Source organism: Lampris incognitus, chromosome 12, assembly GCF_029633865.1.
Source record: "Lampris incognitus isolate fLamInc1 chromosome 12, fLamInc1.hap2, whole genome shotgun sequence".
Lineage (NCBI taxonomy): Eukaryota > Metazoa > Chordata > Actinopteri > Lampriformes > Lampridae > Lampris > Lampris incognitus.
Window position 1 is genome coordinate 7,361,265 of NC_079222.1, and position 20,960 is coordinate 7,382,224.

The 20,960-nt window shown below is 47.0% G+C and overlaps 1 protein-coding gene across 1 annotated transcript in view; it reads left to right on the top strand.

The window, feature by feature from the left end:
- The window catches only part of LOC130122149 (WD repeat-containing protein 7), a 176,473-nt gene that overhangs the window by 18,157 nt on the left and 137,356 nt on the right, over positions 1–20,960 (top strand). The window contains exons 10-13 of the mRNA XM_056291190.1: positions 6,809–6,956; positions 13,266–13,381; positions 13,799–13,931; positions 16,837–17,057. Of these exons, the coding sequence (XP_056147165.1) occupies positions 6,809–6,956; positions 13,266–13,381; positions 13,799–13,931; positions 16,837–17,057 (618 nt within the window). The remainder of the gene's footprint in view (positions 1–6,808; positions 6,957–13,265; positions 13,382–13,798; positions 13,932–16,836; positions 17,058–20,960) is intronic.

The window sequence follows — 20,960 nt, forward strand, 5'->3', positions numbered from 1 at the left end:
GTCAGAATTTTCACTTTCCTTAGTCATGAGTTGCTAATAATTGAATTCGGTTTCATCTTCAGATGACGGGACCGAAACAGTTTACGTTTGTCCATCTCTGTGTGTAGTGGCAGCACATAACACACTTGACATCTTTTGAGCTTCCAGCTGGGGAGTAGAGATGTGGTTTACACAAATGAAAACATAAATCAATAAAACAGGTTGATATGTGGAGATTAGATTAAAAAAAAAGATCAATGCAAACACTTGAAAAACAGCACCCCACCAGGGGGCAGCATGATAAACTATTAGGTTGAGAAGTGTGCGATATGAATGATTACATGAACTGCAGATAACACCGACTCAAGAGTCTGAAACACCCTTTTTGAAAGATTTACTTTTTCCATTTACTTTGTCCTGCCTGTCCACGTGTACGTCAACAGATACCAGATATGGACGTGACACTTATTAAAATGGATTGACGTCCCAAATTTTAAGATATATTTAAGAAACACAGCAAATTTAGAAAACAAAAACAAACAAAAAAAGAAAAAAACCCATCAACCTTGTTGTATGTTCGCTGTTAATTGTGAATCCTTTGTTAATGTGCTTTTATATCTGAACCTGACTGTCGCAGTTGTGTGTGTTTATACTTTCATTCTGAGCCTTCGGTACTTTGTGTTGTGATGTGTGTATTAATTTGTTGTCTTATCGAAATTTATTTGTTTGTCTGTCACCTTCTGTTGTTTATTTCTGTTTCCCCTCTTTTGTTTTTCCTTTTCCTTTTTTTGGTCTGTCTGCTGATGCTCACCTCCCTCCCTCCCTCCCTCCCCGTCCCAACTCCCTTCAGATGGAGGGGGTAGGAGGCGAGGAGGAGGTGGCTATGGAGGTGATCTGTCTCCCTGCTAGCGGTTGCGACTTGGAGCTCTACACCCCAGAGTTGCTATGCCACCACCGGCCTCTAGAGGCACCAGTAAGCCCCACCCCCACCCCCCCAAAAAAGAAAAAAATACAAAGAGATGAGAAGCAGGAAGGAGATGGGGTTTCACTTCCTGACCCAAGCTGCAAAATAAAAGACAGTCACAAAAATAGGGTTCTAAGACTAATATGGTAGAATATTTGATAATAATTGTAAAAAAAAAAAATTAAGTATTTACTTAAATGGGGAAGGTAATGATTCACACTATGTTGTGTCTCCAAAAAAATCAAACCAGTTGTTTGTGGAAATAGCCAAAATGTCTAGAAAAGGATTTGCTGAGCCAGCTATGAAGGATTTATTTTCTGACCTTAAGATTTGGTTGGGGTTTGAAGTTTTCAGTGAAAGTAATGGGGGCGGTAAAGAGCAAAACGTAACATATTATTTTTATTTCCCTTGAAGTTGGATCTTGTTTTGAAACCAGAAGGTTTATTTCCCTGTAGGCACCTTGGTTTCAGTGGGGATCAGCTGGAATAGCTAATTTCCAACTAGAAAATGTAGTGCTGAATGTAGTTTTTTTAGGGGGGAGGGGGTCGACATTAGTTATGTCTTTTTACTTTTAAAATATATAACTGCACTTATAGAAATGTGGCTGATGTCAAGAAACCATACCATTAGCTAGAAAAGGCTGGACTGAAGGACAGCACAGAGGCTGATCATAGCAGCACAAGAACAGGCACCCAGCACCAGATTGGTTGAGGCAGGGATCTACCAAACCAGACAATACCTAAGATGCAGGCTGTGCAACGACGCCCCTGAGACAGTCCAGTACATAGCAGCAGGGGGTAAAATGCTAGCTGGGAAAGCATACACTGAAGGGCATAACCAAGTGGCTGGGATAGTATACAAGAATATCTGTTCTGAATGCAGACTGGAAGTCCGCAAGTCCAAATAGGTGACACCGCCAAAGGTGGTTGAGAATAGCAGAGCTAAGATCCTGTGGGACTTCAAGTTCCAGACTGACAAGCAGGTGCTGGTTAACCAACCAGACATTATGTTGGCCAACAAGGAACAGAAGACAGCCATAGGGATCGATGTCGTAATCCCGAGCGAGGGCAACATCAGGAAGAAAGAGCACGAGAAGCTAGAGAAATACCAAGGGCTGAGAGAACAACTAGATCGGATGTGGAAGGTGAAATCCACAGTAGTCCCAGTGGTAATGGGAGCACTAGGGGCTGTGATCCTTGTAATAAACTCCGTTGGTTTGTCATGAAATAAACAATGTTCACTCTTATTATGTGGCACTAACCAAAAAGCTTTACTGAATATCGTCAGCGCACTTACAGCAAACTCATTTACTCATCCCGCTTCTGCCTGCTTTGCGGCCAAGATCCTGCTTTACGTGGTGTCACAACACTGTCGCAACTAATGCAGTGTACACATACTACATTATGGGACAATGCCCAAACTGGGAGAGTGGCTCCAGCAGATTCCAGGAACAACATCTATGCTCTCTGTCCAGAAGAGTGAAGTCCTAGGAGCAGCTAAGATACTGCGCAGAACCCTCAAACTCCCAGGCCTCTGATAGAGGACCCGGGCTTGAGGAAGACACATACCACCCGAAAAAGAGTGAGTGGTAGTGGAAGATATATATACGTCATATTTAAGGCAGTGCAAGGGCCAGTGAATGGATGCCTTGGAGAGCTTACAGCTTGTTTGGTGTGCTTCCTTTCCTCGTTACCCTCCTTGCTTGATAAACCTGACTGGTTGACTGACAGAGAGAGATAGCCACTTCCCCCGACTCATTTTGACTCACCAGGCTCCATGCTGTCTTCCCACTAAAAAAAAGCTCCCACTCCAGCTCCAGAACCACCATTGTCCTTCCTCATCCCTCTTCATACTGGATGAAGATGCATGCAAAGTACCCCAGCTGCTTTTTACCATCCCCAAATGACCTGGCTGAATGTCCGAGAGGATGGTGAACCAAGTGTATTGCAGGAGGTTGTCCGGGTAGCGTAGCAGTCTATTCTGTTGCCTACCAACACAGGAATCGCCGAATCGAGTCCCTGTGTTACCTCCGGCTTGGTCGGGCGTCCCTGCAGACACAATTGGCCGGGTGGGAAGCCGGATGTGGGTATGTGTCCTGGTCACTGCACTAGCGCCTCCTCTGGTTGGTTGGGGCGCCTGTTTGGAGGGGAGGGAGGGGGAACCTACGTCCCCCCGCCGGTGAAACTCCTCACTGTCAGGTGAAAAGAAGCAGCTGGCGACTCCACATGTATCGGAGGAGGCATGTGGTAGTCTGCAGCCCTCCCCGGATCGGCAGAGGGGGTGGAGCAGCAACCATGATGGCTCAGAAGAATGGGGTGATTGGCCGGATACAATTGGGGAGAAAAGGGGGGGGGTGTATTGTAGGAGGTTAAAGGGAATGTACTGACAGTTTGGACTCCATGTGGTTGCTTATTTTAAACAGGCAGTTTTCACTTGGGGAGTATGTTCCTACAGTTACTACCTGCTGCCTGGAAGCCTCTTGTTTTCCAATAGGAGCACAAGCAACATAAACCAGACATTTAAGAGACACTAAAAGACAAGTAGATATTTTTCCCCCTTGAAATATTTCGTTACAAATTGCATCTAATTTTTTTCTGTCCAGCAAAATACAAATTACACAATACTCAAAAGTAATTAAATACATATTTGAAGTACATTTAATTGAAATACCACCCATCTCTGACAACCATCTATGAATTGAAATGTTCTTTTATTCCTTGGATTCTCTGAAATTGGTTAAATTTAAAAGACACTGTGTAGAAATCACAGCGAAGTAGAGACATACAGTTTCTCCCATTGACTACACGAGCGTGTGTCATTTATTTTTTTAAACACCCGCCCCTGAACGAACATGGCGCTCTTAAAGAGAGCGAGTCAACTTTCACCACAAATGAAAGGTTATGGTGAATTATGTCCATAAGTCCATTAAGTGTCCGCTACAACTGTAAGAATATACCGTAGCTCTACAAAAATATGGGTGTCCAGGTGGCGTAGCGGTCTATTCTGTTGCCTACCAACACGGGGATCACCAGTTCGAGTCCCCGTGTTACCTCCGGCTTGGTCGGGCATCCCTACAGACACAATTGGCCGTGTCTGCGGTTGGGAAGCCGGATGTGGGTATGTGTCCTGGTCGCTAGACTAGCGCCTCCTCTGGTTGGTTGGGGCGCCTGTTCGGGGGGGAACTGGGGGGGAATAGCGTGATCCTCCCACGTGCTACGTCCCCCTGGTGAAACTCCTCACTGTCAGGTGAAAAGACGCAGCTGGCGACTCCACGTGTATGGGAGGAGGCATGTGGTAGTCTGCAGCCCTCCCCGGATCGGCAGAGGGGGTGGCGCTGCGACCGGGACGGCTCGGAAGAGTGGGGTAATTAGCCAAGTACAGTTGGGGCGAAAACGGGTGGTGGGGAGAAATAAAGTGCAGTAAATGTCCTGACCTTCTACAGCTCACTACTTTTACCTGTATGGTAGTCCAAACCCATGTATTACACCAGGCCGGTTAAAACAAACAAAACAAACACAAAGGATGGTTTACATCTGGTCACCGTGACTTTGCTCTGTGTGGTTCTGCAGCCTTGCCTCATCAGTGGAGTTCTGTGTTTCCTACCACACACAAAAAAAAACAAAAACAAACTTTATGTGAGCGTTGCTGTGTTTGTTTTATTCCTTTGTTTTTATGTTTATGTGTTTGTTTGTGTGGTGAGTGTATAGCACAAAAAAAAGCTAATTTGGTGGCACTTTGCATCACACCCCAGACCATCTGGAGATCTGATCCTTATACAGTCTAGACGCCGCAGCCATCCCTTGCTTCACTAAACCACACTAAATGCTTAAAATGTCATTGAGGTGATGGGGGCCCATTCTCACAGACCTCAGCTTCCAGAAGCTACCATGCTATCCATCAGTACTACTATGTTGATGGATCTCCCCACAACCGGTCCTCCTGCTAACATCTCCAGGAAACAGGCTTCCTGTGGCCTAACTCACAACAGCTGTTGGTTGATGACTCTGTTGAAGGTCTTCATCCAAACCCTTGATGAGGTTCTTGTTAGGGCATCTTGTGAGCTTAGCTTGCCAAGTTATCTCCCCTCTCCAGCAGACAGGCAGAGAAATGGCTTCAGGTCATCATCTTTAATCAGATGCTTTTTCCTCTTGTGATATCAGATCTTCGGTCAGTTTATTGTGATCAACACAGGACACCATAATCACCAAAGGAGACTTCCTGTTAGCTTTAGAGGAGAAGCGTAGCAACAGTATTACAATAGAACCATCCATCCATTATCCAAGCCGCTCATCCCAATCGGGGTCGCGGGATGCTGGAGCCTATCCCAGCATTCATAAGGGCCCACACAGACAAATATTAAGTACTGGATGGTGGTAAAATATTCATGGGTCACGGTTCTTGGTCCTTGTAGCAGTCCTTGACAGCTCTTATACCTGCCCTGCCGTAGCATGATAGCTATTCTCCACTGCAAACCCACTTACTGACCTGGCCTTGGAGGTTCAGCTTCATACTTTGATATGTATACGCCCCCCTTCCCCCAAAAAAAAAAACCGGAAGAAAACCCCCAAATAAAGCAAAAAACAAAACAAACAACTCTGAGGGAAAAACTGACCCCAAAACAGGATGAAGGTATTGTTCCTGTGATTTAAGGCGTCATGACTACAACAGGAAATTACAGCCACGTACTCTTGCAGGTCAGTTCCATATTATGGCTGTGAAATTAATTTCCATAGCTCGTTACCATGAGTATACCATGGAGCTAATTAATATTGGTCTTCCTAGCTAGTTTTTCATTAGTGTTCTTTTTTCATTACATAGGTTTATTACCTTGTATAAGGCTTTACAGACGGTTCACACTAAAACCTGTTGTACATAAACTCCAAAATAGGGCGTCCGGGTAACGTAGCGGTCTAGTCCGTTACCTACCAACAGGGGGATCGGTGGTTCGAATCCCCGTGTTACCTCCGGATTGGTCGGGTGTCCCTACAGACACAATTGGCCGTGTCTGCGGGTGGGAAGCCGGATGTGGGTTTGTGTCCTGGTCGCTGCGCTAGCGCCTCCTCTGGTCGCTCGGGGCACCTGTCGGGAGGTTGAACTGGGGCGATTAGCGTGATCCTCTCACACGCTACGTCCCCCTGGTGAAACTCCTCACTGTCAGTTGAAGAAGCGGCTGGCGACTCCACATGTATCGGAGGAGGTATGTGGTATCGGCAGAGGGGGTGGAGCAGCGACCAGGACGGCTCGTCGGAAGAGTGGGGTAATTAGCCGTGTACAATTGGGGAGAAAATCCCCCCCCCCCTCAAAATTGTCTAGTCACAGTGAGTTTCCCCATATATTTATATTTCCTTATATCCAGAGTGATAGATCTGACAGGAGTGTCGGTCTGTCGCTCTCGATTTTGTCTGTGGTTTCCTTCAGTGGGTGGTTATTATAGCACTATTCACAGAGCTGTTGTTGTAAGCAAAAGGGAAACTAGTCTCTTGGAAAGTTGTAGCCATGGTCAAAATGTCCCTCACTGCAACTTCATCCTGAACTAACACAGAAGGACTAGATAAGTTCCCTTCTGGACGGGGCAACGGGGCAGTAAGCCATTTACTGTACATCTGCCAGCCAAGTTCTCCTTTTACAGATGTGTCTGTTCCATCATTACCTGAATACTGACCCCAGTATAGCCCCAGACATAGTTTAAAGGAGTCAGGTAGTATAAGTACATACAGTAATAACAAACTAACAGGAATAAACAAAACTACGCAGGTTGTAGAGGTAGTTATTATCAGTGCTTGGGGTTTCGGGTTTTCAGGCGTCGGCGTTGTCTGTGGTATTAATGCTATTTTTTCTTCGTATAAACTTTCCCTACTTTTCCAGCTCCTTATCTGCCCTCCTGTAACGCGGTTCTTCTTTGGTCGCCGGGAACCTTTCCATAAACTACTGATCCAAGGAGACTCGGCCGGGAGACTGTCCCTGTGGAGCATACCTGACATGTCACCTCTGCAACCACTGTCTTCTACCGCAGGTACGTCCGGTATACCTATTCTGTACACACACACACACACAAGGGTGGTATGTCTCAGATTTTTGTGACACAACCCAACGTCCGGATTCCTCATCTGTTTACCATTGTTTAATTTGTTGTTTATGAGGTTTTTAGAGGGTGTATGACGTCATATCCTGTGTATTGGTGTCAAAGAAAGTTGAATCAGTTCGTCTGGACACAACGTTTATTGAGAGAAACGTTTCATCACTCATCTAAGTGACCTCTTCAGTCTCAAATGACTGCAGGTATCCCCACCCTTATAAACAGTACAGTGGCATAACGACCCAAACCAACGATCAGTTTCATATGCAAATTACTGTGACCATTGACTAGAGTTTCAATGGTCACGTGTACTATTCACAGAGGATTGGGGAATAGTTGCAATCACAGCGTTGTAAAATGGCGACAGATGTACTCATAACCCCCCGGTTCAGGGATGGTCGTTCCCTCTTCACATAGATGGACTCTTTGACTCCCCGTTCAAACCAGCGTTCCTCCCTAACAAGGATTTTGGCAGCACGGTGGCCCAGTGTTTAGCGCTGTCGCCTCACAGCAAGAAGGTCCTGGGTTCGAATCCCGGGGTCGTCCAACCTTGGGGGTCATCCCAGGTTGTCCTCTGTGTGGAGTTTGGATGTTCTCCCAGTGTCTGTGATGGGTTTTCTCCAGGGGCTCCGGTTTCCTCCACCATCAACAAGACATGCATGTTAGGGTTAGTACTCCCGTCTGTGCCCCTGACCGAGGCATGGCAAGACGAACTGGAGTTGGTCCCTGGGTGCTGCAGCTGCCCACTGCTCCTAGCCACACAGCTAAGATGGGTTAAAAGTATATCATATATCACGATCGAAAGAGTGGCCACTGGCCTGTGAATGGGAGTAGACCGTGGAGTTCTGGCCTGACATGTTAGCTCTCCTGTGTTGTGTCATTCTCTTGGCCAACATCTCTTGGTCTAAGTAACCGGGAGTCCCCAGCTCCAGGTTCCTGGGAGTCACCATCACAGAGCACCTCTCCTAGGCCGACAACACCTCAGCAGTGGTGAGTAAGGCACAACACCTTTATTTTACAAGGAGGCTAAGGAGAGCCAACCTCCCCCAAAGCTGCTCTTCAACTTTTATAGATGCTCCATCGAGAGCATCCTAACAAACTGCGTGACAGCCTGGTACAGCAGCTGCACCCAAGCTGACAAAAAAGCCCCCCAGCATGTTGTGAAAACAGCACAGGACATGTTGGCACTGAGCTGTCATCACTAGAACATCTTCACAGCACTCGCGGTGTGAGGCGGGCTGAGATCATCATGAAGATGTTACACACCCGGGACCCCATGTCTTTCAGCTCCACCCATCAGGTAGGAGCTTCAGATCCATCCACACATACACAAAGAGACTGAAAAACAGCTTCTTTCCAAAAGCCGTGGCACTAATGAACTCAGACATCTCCTCAGTCCCGCGAGACTGGTGTGCTGCCACCATCAGGCGCGTGCAGTATTTACTCACATGTCACTTTAAGCCACTTCATACCTGTCCACTGCAACTGTACTGCATTTTTGCTGATGATGTTTTTGCACCTCGTACGTTGTACTGTATCATTAACTATATAGCATTTTATACCTCGTGTTGCTTTTGTATTGTTTAGACTCCATACTTTTTATTGCTGATATTTTATTTATCTTATCTCTTTTATGTATGCACCATTTTGAGGTTGACACAACTACAATTTCATTGTGCTTGCACAATGACAATAAAGTTCTTGAAGTTTCCCCAATGTACAAGTTGCAGCAATCCTCCTGGCACTTAATGGGGTACACTATATTTCTCTGTTTGTGCCGGGGGACCTGATCCTTGGGGTGGGGATCCGATCCTTGACATGTGTGGAGGGGGGATCCCCCCCCCCCCCCAACATGCCTCCTCCAATACATTTGGAGTTGCCAGCTGCTTCTTTTCACCTGACAGTGAGGAGTTTCACCAGGGGGACGTAGCACGTGGGAGGATCATGCTATTCCCCCCAGTTGTGTCCATAGGGACGTCCAGCCAAGCCGGAAGTAACACGGGGATTCGAACCGCCAATCCCCATGTTGGTAGGTGATGGAATAAACCGCCACGCTACCCAGACGCCCCTGGTGTAGTGTTTTTTGGGGTTTGAAAGCAACTGAGACACGGTGTTGGGAAAATACGCTTCTCAACTGTTCTGACACTCCCGCCACATACGGAGTCACCACTGCTTTACACTTAGACAGCTGTTGTCCTTCTCCTCTCTTCGATCAGCTGGTGCACCGTTTGGGCGCCCAGTTAGGATAACCACACTTAAGGGCCTGTTTAATGTGGGACTCCTCCCCTTCCCCGGCCGCTGTGTCAGTGGGGACGTTATCAGCTCGGTGGTACAGCGTCCTGACGACTCCTAGTTTGTGCTCCAGTGGACAATGAGAGTCAAACCATAAGTACTGATCAGCATGTGTTGGTTTGCGGTAAACATCAACAATCAAATGTCCCCCATCACCAATTGCAATTTCACAGTCTAAGAAGGCTAACCTGTCGTTTTTCACATCCTCCCTGGTGGGGGAAAAAATTATTTTTAATAAATTTGTTTCTAGTTTTTCCCCTTATCCCACCCAATTAACCCGATGGGGTCTGATGAATAACTCCCCTGGCTCACGTTTCCACAGGAAGGAGATAGGCGTAACACCAGCTTCCTTCAAACCCGTGTCGGCCGCTCTCGCTATTTTACACGCTGAAGCCTCGCATGGATCGCATTACCTTCAGGCCGCGAAGGGGGCGTACGGAGAATGCTTTCAGTTGCTTGGCTGCAGGCGTCCGGATGGGCCAGAGGGGTCACTGGAGAACGACGAGTCCCCGAACACTACATTGATCTACACCCACTATCCCTCGGGTGAGGGTGGCCTAATGAATGCCTGACCCCGTGGACGCTCTGGCCGTGACCGGTTACGGCGTCTCCCTGGTGAACTTGATGTGGTTGTCTACAGAGTTAATGTGGTCGTTGAAATGTGCTACATCCTGAGATTTAATTTTAACCCAGGTGTCATCCACAAATCTGAACCAATGGCTAGGTTGTGTCCCGGGATAGGACATCTGAGCCCTCTTTTCCACTTCCTCCATATACCAGTTGACCACTACGGGTGAGGCTGGTGAACCCAGAGCACACCCATGCCTCTGCCTACAGTACTGCCCCCTGTATGTGAAGTACATGGACTGAGGACACAGCTTCAGGAGCAGACATGCTTGGTCAGTGTTAAAGGTGGTCCTATTGCTAAGGGTGGGGTCGTTTTGTAATTTCATACGGACCACCTCCACTGCTTCATCAACAGGGAAACACATGAAGAGAGACTTAGCATTGTTTCATCCCCCTCCATTATGATGCCCTTCACCTTGTGCACAAAATCCATAGTGTTGGGGCATCCGGGTGGCGTGGCGGTCTGTTCCGTTGCCTACCAACGCGGGGATCACCGGTTCGAATCCCCGTGTTACCTCCGGCTTGGTCGGGCATCCCTACAGATACCATTGGCCGTGTCTGCAGGTGAGAAGCCGGATGTGGGTATGTGTCTTGGTCACTGCGCTTGCGCTTCCTCTGGTCGGTTGGGGTACCTGTTCAGGGGGGAGGGTGAACTGGGGGGAATAGCGTGATCCTCCCATGTGCTACGTCCCCCTGGCAAAACTCCTCATTGTCAGGCAAAAAGAAGCAGTTGGGGACTCCACATATATTGGAGGAGGCATGTGGTCTGCAGCCCTCTCCGGATCAGCAGAGGGGGTGGAGCAGCGACTGGGACAGCTCGGAAGAGTGGGGTGATTGGCCGGATACAGTTGGGGAGAAAGCAGCACGCTGGCACAGTGGTTAGCACGGTCACCTCACAGCAAGAAAATCCTGGATTCGAGCCCCGGGGTAGTCCAACCTTGGGGGTCGTCCCGGGTCGTCCTCTGTGTGGAGTTTGCATGTTCTTCCCGTGTCTGTGTGGGTTTCCTCCGGGTGCTCCGGTTTCCTCCCACAGTCCAAAGACCTGTAGGTCAGGTGAACCGGCCTTACTATTGCCCCTAGGTGTGAATGTGTGTGTGTGTGTGTGTCGGCCCTGGGATGGACTGGCGGGCTGTCCAGGGTGTCTCCCCGTCTGCCACCCAGTGACTGCTGGGATAGGCTCCAGCATTCCCGCGACCCTGACAGCGGGATAAGTGGTTTGGATAATGGATGGATGGATGGATGGATGGGGAGAAAAAAAAGGGGGAGGTCCATAGTGTTCTGAATGTGATGTTCATTCTGTATTGGTAATTGTGAGCCAATTAAGATTGCAAATACAAGGAATGTGGCTCGATGGGATACCTAACAATTTCCACCTACACAAGTCGGTAAAGAGAACGAGGGAATGATGAGTATCTTCCTGTACAGTATGCAGTGTGTTTATAGAAGGTTCAAATGGTCACTTGTGTACTTGCGTAGGAAATAAGTGTGTAACTCTGCACCTGTTTTGAGCTTGTGTCCGTCTGCCATGCAATTTTACAAAAATGCCAGAAAGTTTGCGTGAGGAGTGGGGCAGAGGATGAGGGTTTGGGGCTCTTGTAAGGTAAATCGTTCCTGTTCACAAAGGCCTCGCCAAGAAAACCCCTCATGCACTTTTCAACCCTCTAGAGCAGTGGTTCTCAACCTTTTTGGGGTCCTGGACCCCCTGCGTATTTTTGATCTACCCTGAGGACCCCTCCACCTGATCTTGGGGGAGGGGGGTTGCAATTTGTAGAAACAGTAGAAACTGCATTTTAAATTGCGTTATAGCATTTATTCACTCTTTGGGGCAAAAATAAGAGCTTTCAGTTGTAACTTAGATATAGTTAACAAAACAGAATTCTTATGCAGTAACTTTCAGATATATGTAACAAAACAGAATATGTATTCAGTAACTTTCAGATATATGTAACAAAACAGAATTCTTATGCAGTAACTTTCAGATATATGTAACAAAACAGAATATGTGTTCAGTAACTTTCAGATATATGTAACAAAACAGAATATGTATTCAGTAACTTTCAGATATATGTAACAACACAGAATATGTATTCAGTAACTTTAAGATATATGTAACAACAGAATTTTTATGCAGTAACTTTTAACAATGCAAACGGGAGCGAGATCTCTTATTAAAATACAATAAATTACACTTGTGAAACAGATGTAATTAGAGAAAAAAGTCCCGTTACCCTTTATAGTTTAGGTAGATAAAGGTCTCAGTCACATTTGAGTAAAATAATCCTATTTCTATAAATGTCATAGGATCTTTTTTTTAAAGATATTTTATTTTCACGGACCCCTTGCAATTACACCACGGACCACTAGGGGTCCGCGGACCCCCGGTTGAGAAACACTGCTCTAGATGGTGGTTTGAGCCAGACTTTGTGAGGTGAATGCCAGCACCGTCTCAGCTGGTTTAAACTACTGACAATATGAAGGGTGTGATTTAAGTTCATGAGTGAATAACACGGCATAGAAACATAAAGCTAAAAAAAAAAGTAGCGCTGAGTTGCTCTGTCAAACTGAGGCGTGCAGTGGATGTGAAATTTGTATAGACAGCGACATCGTGTGGCTCAAAAAAGTTATGGCACTGTACAGAAATATACAGTTTGCAGAATGGCCATCTAGTGGTCAAATTGTGTCATGACATTTTCAAATAATCGTTTTTACCTGTAATTTGTATTTCCCCTTTGATTCTTCAACATGGCGTCAACATTAAAACATAATTACAAGGTAAAAAAGGAACAAAAACAGACTAAATGTTACTCGGCTCCTTGGTTAATCGTGTAAATATCAGGACACCAATGTAGATGTAACAACCATTTACAGACCCATTACTTAAGATTTTACTCTGAATTAACAAATTAGAGTCTGTGTCCAGTTTTTATCAATCAGACTTTATACAAGCACATATAAATACACAGTTACCCTAAAGAAAAGAAATCCGTTATTTGAGGTTAGTACATTGAATATGATATATGGAATAAAAATGCAAATTACCCCATGTCAATTGTTTCCAGTTTTTTGGGGGATGGTCATTGTTTTGTCTGGGGCAAGTGATTTTTTTTCATCTAAGTTGTGTTATAAATGGCAAATATCACCAGATTTACACAGAACAGTGCTTGGTAAATTGTGCTTGATCAAACGTAACACCAAGATTTTTAGCTGCCACACTTTGTGAGCTCACAGAGTTTTTGAGCGTTACTGTTACTTGATTGAATTAGTGCCTGCAAGACGAGCAACCATCTCTTTCCTGTTTTTTTTTTCTCTCCCTGTGTTTTCCCATAGAGCTCCAGGTGTCATCTACCATCAGCCTGCAGGAGGCGTTTGATAAGTTGACCCCTCTGTCTGCAGGGATCATTGACCAACTCAGTGTTACATCAGGGGGAAATGAACCCATTAAGGTTTGGATCTAAATCCTCAGTCCTGCATCTCAGAACAGTGTATAAAACTTGAAAATTGTATAAATCTTGGGGGCTTCTGGGTGGCGTGGTGGTCGATTCCGTTGCCTACCAGCACGGGGATCGCCGGTTCAAATCCCCATGTTGCCTCCGGCTTGGTCGGGTGTGTGTCGACCCTGTGATGGCCTGGCGGTCTGTCCAGGTTGTCTCCCCACCTGCCGCCCGCTGAGATAGGCTCCAGCATCCCAGTGACCCTCAGTACAATAAGCGGTTTGTATAATGGATGGATGGGTGGATTATTGAGCATGCATAAAGATATCGCTTAGCACTTTAATCACTGTGTACTTTGTACTGTCTCTCTCCACTGAAAAGAAAAAGTATAAAACTAGAATTCTCACACAGATTTCCCCTCTTCTGTAGGTGACAGCCAGTGTGTACATCCCCTCCCAGGGCAGGCTGGTGTGTGGGAGAGAAGATGGCAGCATCATCCTGGTCCCCGCTACACAGACTGCAATAGTGCAACTACTGCAGGGGGAACACATGCTGAGAAGAGGTGAGAGAGAAACGAAGAGAAAGACAGAAGATCAGTAATGGAAGGGTGGGTCTATGGTTTTCGATGGAAGGATGGATGGAGGATGGATGGAAGGTTTTGATAGGTGGATGGCGCGTGTGGTAAAGCCACAAGGGACACATCAGTTAACATTTAAAGGGAAAATTTGTTGATTTTTCCACCTTATCTCTGTCTGTGTGCAACAGGGATAGCATACAAACAACACCTCTAGTTTCCCCATCATTTCTGTATCTTAGGGACGGCAGTTAAACAGGGTTTTTTTTGTCCACCAAGTGACGTATCGTGACGTCAGTCGACTGCCGAGTTCAGTTTGGGTGTCTAATCTCTGCTCTGATTACATTACAGTCATTTAGCCGACGCTTTTATCCATAGCGACTTACAATAAGTGCATTTAACGTAAGAAATCAGGAGAACTGCTAGTCATCAGAGGTCATAAGTGCATCTAAACAAGCATCTAAGAGCAAAACCAGTGCTAAAGTAAAAGCGCAAGAAAGAGTTTTTTTTTTTAAATGAGTGAATACAATAAGTGCTAAGAACAAGTAACGGGGTAGTAGTTCTTGAAGAGGTGAGTTTTCAACCTGCGCCGAAAGATGGGCAGCAACTCCGCTGTCCTGACATCAGTGGGGAGTTCAGTCCACCACTGTGGGGCCAGGACAGAAAAGAGCCGTGACCGGGACGGTCCGCAGCAAGGGCCTCTGAGCGACGGGGCAACCGGGCGTCCCGAGGCAGCAGAGCGAAGCGGTCGGGCGGGGGGTAGGGCTTGACCATGGCCTGGAGATAGGAAGGAGCTGTTCCTTTCACTGCCTGGTAGGCTAGCACCAGAGTCTTAAACTGGATGCGAGCAGCTACTGGGAGTCAGTGTAGGGACATGAGAAGGGGAGTTGTGTGGGAGAACTTAGAGCGGTTGAAAACCAGACGAGCTGCAGCTTTCTGAACAAGCTCCAGAGGTCTGATGGCCGACGCCGGGGCGCCAGCAAGGAGGGAGTTGCAGTAGTCCAGCCGGGAGATGATCTGCTCTGAACATGCTATTCAGTAGAACACATCTTCTGCTTATGGCTAAGCTACGTTTCCAGTGGTGGAAATGACGTCCCACCGCACTCACACAGAGGATTTGATGGAAAACAATAGAGAGGCTTGTACACAATACATTGTGTTAGGTGTAGGTGCTACGGGAAACACTCTGTCTCTCCGTCAGTACAGTACACAGAGAGGTTGTTATGACTTCATCTGACTTCATAACACATCAGTTATTTGATCAGTTCAGTTGATTACACATGCACAGAATCTTCTGCGAAATGTTCCTTTAAACATTATCAACCTGCAAAACCAAGCACATTGCTCTTAATCTGAATTCACAATCCAGTTTCTGATAATGCATTCCTACATCCATTCCTACATTCATTCCTACATTCATTCCTGCATCCATTCCTACATCCATTCCTACATTCATTCCTACATCCATTCCTATATCCATTCCTACATTCATTCCTCCATTCATTCCTGCATCCATTCCTACATCCATTCCTACATCCATTCCTACATCCATTCCTACATCCATTCCTACATTCATTCCTACATTCATTCCTACATCCATTCCTACATTCATTCCTACATTCATTCCTGCATCCATTCCTACATCCATTCCTACATTCATTCCTACATCCATTCCTATATCCATTCCTACATTCATTCCTCCATTCATTCCTGCATCCATTCCTACATCCATTCCTACATCCATTCCTACATTCATTCCTACATCCATTCCTATATCCATTCCTACATTCATTCCTCCATTCATTCCTGCATCCATTCCTACATCCATTCCTAAATTCATTCCTACATTCATTCCTGCATCCATTCCTACATCCATTCCTACATTCATTCCTGCATCCATTCCTACATTCATTCCTACATTCATTCCTGCATCCATTCCTACATCCATTCCTACATTCATTCCTGCATCCATTCCTACATCCATTCCTACATTCATTCCTGCATCCATTCCTACATTCATTCCTACATTCATTCCTGCATCCATTCCTACAGCCATTCCTACATTCATTCCTGCATCCATTCCTAGATTCATTCCTACATTCATTCCTGCATCCATTCCTACAGTCATTTCTACATTCATTCCTGCATCCATTCCTACATCCTTATTTTGGTGTCAAATGTCTTTTTTTTCGCCCACAAAAAACTTCAGAGCCCCTTTAGTTTCTTTTGGCAAACTCTCTTTCCTGTCTGTCTGTCTGTCTGTCTGTCTGTCTGTCTGTCTGTCTGTCTGTGCTTGTTTGTGTGTCTGTCCGTCAGTCTGTCTGTGTCTGTTTGTCAGTCTGTCAGTCTGTCTGTGTCTGTTTGTCGGTCTGTCAGTCTGTCTGTGTCTGTCAGTCAGTCTGTCTCTGTCTGGCTATCTCTGTCTGTTTGTCTCTATGCTGTCTGTCTGTCTGTCTGTTTGTCTGTCTGTCTGTCTACTTGTCTATCTGTCTCTGTATCTGTCTGTCTGTGTTTCTGTCTGTCTGTCTCTCTGTCTCTATCAGTCTGTCTGTCTCTCATCTCTCTTTCCCTGTGTCTCTCTGTCAATCTGTCTCTTTGTCTGTCTCTCTGTCACTCTGTCTGTCTGTCTCTCTGTTTCCCTGTCTGTGTGTCTGTCTGTCTATATGTCTGTCTGTCTGCCTCTGTCAGTCTCTCTCTCATCTCTCTTTCCCTGTCTGTCAATCTGTCTGTCTCTCTCTCGTTCTGTCTGTCTCTTTGTCACTGTCTGTCTGTCTGTCTCTCTGTTTCCCTGTCTGTGTGTCTGTCTGTCTGTGTGTGTGTCTGTCGGTCTGTCTCCCTCCTCTCTGTCGTCTCTCTCTTATAATCAACCAGTTATGTGCCTCCTCTTCACCAGGCTGGCCTCCTCATCGTACGCTGCGTGGGCACCGGAACAAGGTGACGTGTGTTCTGTACCCGTACCAGATCTCTCCCCGCTATGACCAGCGCTCCCTGGTGTCTGGAGGAGTGGACTTCTCCGTCATCGTCTGGGACATTTTCACTGGAGAGATGAAGCACATCTTCTGTGTCCACGGCGGGGAGATCACCCAGCTCATCGTGCCGCCTGAGAACTGTAGTGTGAGTACGGCTCTGCTCACCCTGACACACAACAGTAGTGCTTCACTCATCCATTGTCCCACAGCACCTCGGGCCTGTTGCTTTAGTTCTTTCTCAGTTTAATTGTGGACCTGTGTGTGTGTGTGTGTTTGTTTACATGTGTATTTGTCTGTATTTGTGTGACAAGTGCAAGCACACACACATTTGAACAGGCACACATGCTTTTGTGCACACACACAAACATGCACACATACACACACACATGCAGAAACATACTTTAGCGGTTAGGTAGCAGTAAGCAGTAGTAGCTGGGCTGTTGTGTGGCATTTAACAGTCGTTATCCATCATTATACACAGTGGGGACTCCCAGACAAACACACACACACACACACACACACACACAGTTTGGTCTACGTGTGGCACAGTGAACCTGGGAAGGCAGGTTGCAGTACTTACAGCAGGAGACCCAGCACATGCCAACCAGTGTGTGTGTGTGTGTGTTTATATGTGTATATTTGTGTGACACGTGCAAGCACACACATTTGGGCAGGTACACATGCTTTCGTGCACACCATGAAAACACACACACACACACTGTAGGGATTAGGTAGCAGTAAGCAGTAATAGCTGGGTTGATTGTATGACATTTACCAATCATTATCTGTGATTATACACAGTTGGGACTCCTGGACACACACACACACACACACACACACACACACACACACACACACACACACACACACAAACATTAGGCGCATGTGTATCCGTAAGTGTTGGGTCATTGTGTTAGTCTGTGTTGTAATTGTGTGTGTTTTAAATTATTTGTCTATCAGTGTTATGTGTGTGTGTGTGTGTGTGTGTGTGTGTGTGTGTGTGTGTGTGTTTGTGTCTTTCTGTCTGTGTCTGTGTCTGTATGAATACTTTGTTACAATGTTACAATTTCATTTAGCAGACACATTTACCCAAAGTGACGTACATCTGAGAGTTAATACAACACAAACAAGGATCTAGTCAGGAGGCGACAACACAAGTTAAGTGCCAAAAAACTAGGTTCAAGGGAGTCCAGGTAGTGTGGGGGTCTGTTCCGTTGCCTACCAACACGGGGCTCGCCAGTTCGAATCCCCGTGTTACCTCCGGCTTGGTCGGGCGTCCCTACAGACACAATCGGCCGTGCATGCGGGTGGGAAGCCGGATGTGGGTATGTGTCCTGGTCGCTGCACTAGCGCCCACTCTGGTCGGTCGGGGCACCTGTTCGTGGGGGGGGGACTGGGGGGAATAGCATGATCCTCCCATGTGCTGGCGACTCCACATGTGTCGGAGGAGGCATGTGGTGGTCTGCAGCCCTCCCCGGGTCAGCAGAGGGGGTGGAGCAGTGACCGGGACAGCTCGAGAGAGTGGGTTAATTGGCCGGATACAATTTTTAATACTAATCCCATCAGGTGTGGAGGTGTTGTTGAAAGAGCTGGGTCTTCGGCTTCTTCTTAAAGATGGAGAGGGACTCAGTGGATCAAATGGAGTTTGGCAACCTGATCCCCCACCGGGGAACTACAGGAGAGAGGAGTCTGGCTAGTGACTTAGGGCCCCGTGGTGGTGGAAGTGACTTAGGGCCCCGTGGTGGTGGAAGTGACTTAGGGCCCTGTGGTGGTGGAAGTGACTTAGGGCCCCGTGGTGGCGGAAGTGCCAGGTACCTTTCACTGGCAGAGCATAGTGAGCAGGCTGAGGGTCGACCTGAAAGAGGGGGTTCAGGTAGGCAAGAGCCATTTTAATGATGCGCTCACTTTGTGTGTGTGTGTGTGTGTGTGTGTGTGTGTGTGTGTGTGTGTGTGTGTGTGTGTGTGTGTGTGTGTGTGTGTGTGTGTGTCTCTGGTGTGGATGTATGTATGGCATTTAGTTTGATGAACATGTTGGGGGGGGGGGGACTGCAGTGTTTTGCAGCCGACATTAAGAAAATGTTATGAGTGGTAATGTCTCTGCTGTTGCTATGGTAATAACATTATCATGATATTGTGTTGGCGGGGTCAGATATATTTGAGTCCTCCCTCCATCTCTGTCTCTCTCTGTCCATTTCCCTCACTCTCTTTTATTGTCAAACAGATACACACAGCTTCTCCATTCATTAAAATGAAGGTACCGACAAAACAAAGCATTTTTTTTACCCCACTGACACCGAGATGAGATGTTAGGGAGGGCTAAACTCCTTGTTGCCACAGTGGCAGGATTAATGGCATTGTGTTGTTAGGGTCAGAGAAGGTTAGGTTGACCTATCGCGGGCCGGCCCTCATTACCAGACCCAAACCCAAATGTCAGTTTGTTTGAAGGCTACGTAACCACAACTCTTGTCTTTTTCTTGTCTTGTCTTTGGGCGGCACGGTGGTTAGCACTGTTGCCTCACAGCAAGAAGGTCCTGGGTTCGAACCCCGGGCTTGTCCAACATTGGTGGGAGTCGTCCCAGGTCCTTTCTGTGTGGAGTTTGCATGTTCTCCCCATGTCTGCGGTGGTTTTCCTTCGGGTGCTCCGGTTTCCTCCCACAGTCCAAAGACATGCATGTTTGGGTTAATACTCCTGGCCTGTGCCCCTGAGCAAGGCAATGGAAAGCAGAACTGGAGTTGCTCCCCGGGCGCTGCAGCTGTCCACTGCTCCTAGCTACACAGCTAGGATGGGTTAATAAAGTACTCAGCAGGGGGTGATACGATTATTAGCCTTGCAGTCAAAACCACCCAAGAGGGGCATCCAGGTAGCATAGCAGTCTATTCCGTTGCCTACCAACATGGGGATCGCTGGTTCGAATCCCCGTGTTACCTCCAGCTTGGTCGGGCGCCCCTCCAAACGCAATTGGCCGTGTCTCCAGGTGGGAAGCTGGATGTGGATATGTGTCCTGGGCCCTACACTAGCGCCTCCTCTGGTCAGTCGGGGTGCCTGTTCGAGGGGGGGGGGACTGGGGTGAATAGCGTGATCCTCCCATGCGCTACGTCCCCCTGGTGAAACTCCTCACTGTCAGGTGAAAAGAAGCGGCTGGCGACTCCACGTGTATCAGAGGAGGCATGTGGTAGTCGTCAGCCCTCCCCGGATTGGCAGAGAGGGTGGGGCAGCGACCGGGACGGCTCGGAAGAGTGGGGTAATTGGCCAAGTACAGTTGGGGAGAAAATGCCCCCCCCCCCAAAAAAAAACAAAAACAAAATACCACCCAAGGCGAGACCAAGACTTGAAGGTGGCGAGGTCGACTTAAGACCAGTGGGGTCACACCTTCTGTAACGACTCCTGTAAACACTGTGACCCCCCCCCCCCCCATTAAGGAAGGAACGATTCTAGTTTTCGGATGTTTCGCAGGCATAAATCAATAATGAGAATAATAAATAGAAGTAAAACCAGATTTGATTGCACTTCATCCATCTCCTCAGAGGAATTTTTAATATTCGTTTCAAAAAATAAGGAGAAGCAAATTAAAACCTGTACTCGAGTGGTCTTGACAAATTATCACGAGTCCACACTGTCCGACATCAAGTCACTTCTCAGTCGTCATGCTGTGAAGTCTTAAAATGAGACCCGAGACCTTCAAAACGCATCTCCAGACTGGATTTCAGACAGAAATCTATACTCGATTACGACAGCCCATGTGACATCCCTTTGTGCTGGGGAAAGGGAGGATGGGTTAACATGGATTAATTATCTGGACTGTTAGGAGTCTGTGTCTCTCTCAGACTGTGCTGTCTGTCCATCGCTCTCTGTGTCTCATTATCGCCCTCTCTCTTTGTCTGGTTAAGTGAGGATTTTTACTGAGAAACACAAGTCTCAATAACCATGAGCAACTTTCTTCATCTGATTCACCCTCCTCTTTCTCCATCTCTGTCTGTCTGCCTCTGTCTCTTTCTGTCTGGTGCTGTCTTTCGGCGTCTTCCTGTCTGTCTCGCCTGGTCTCCGTCT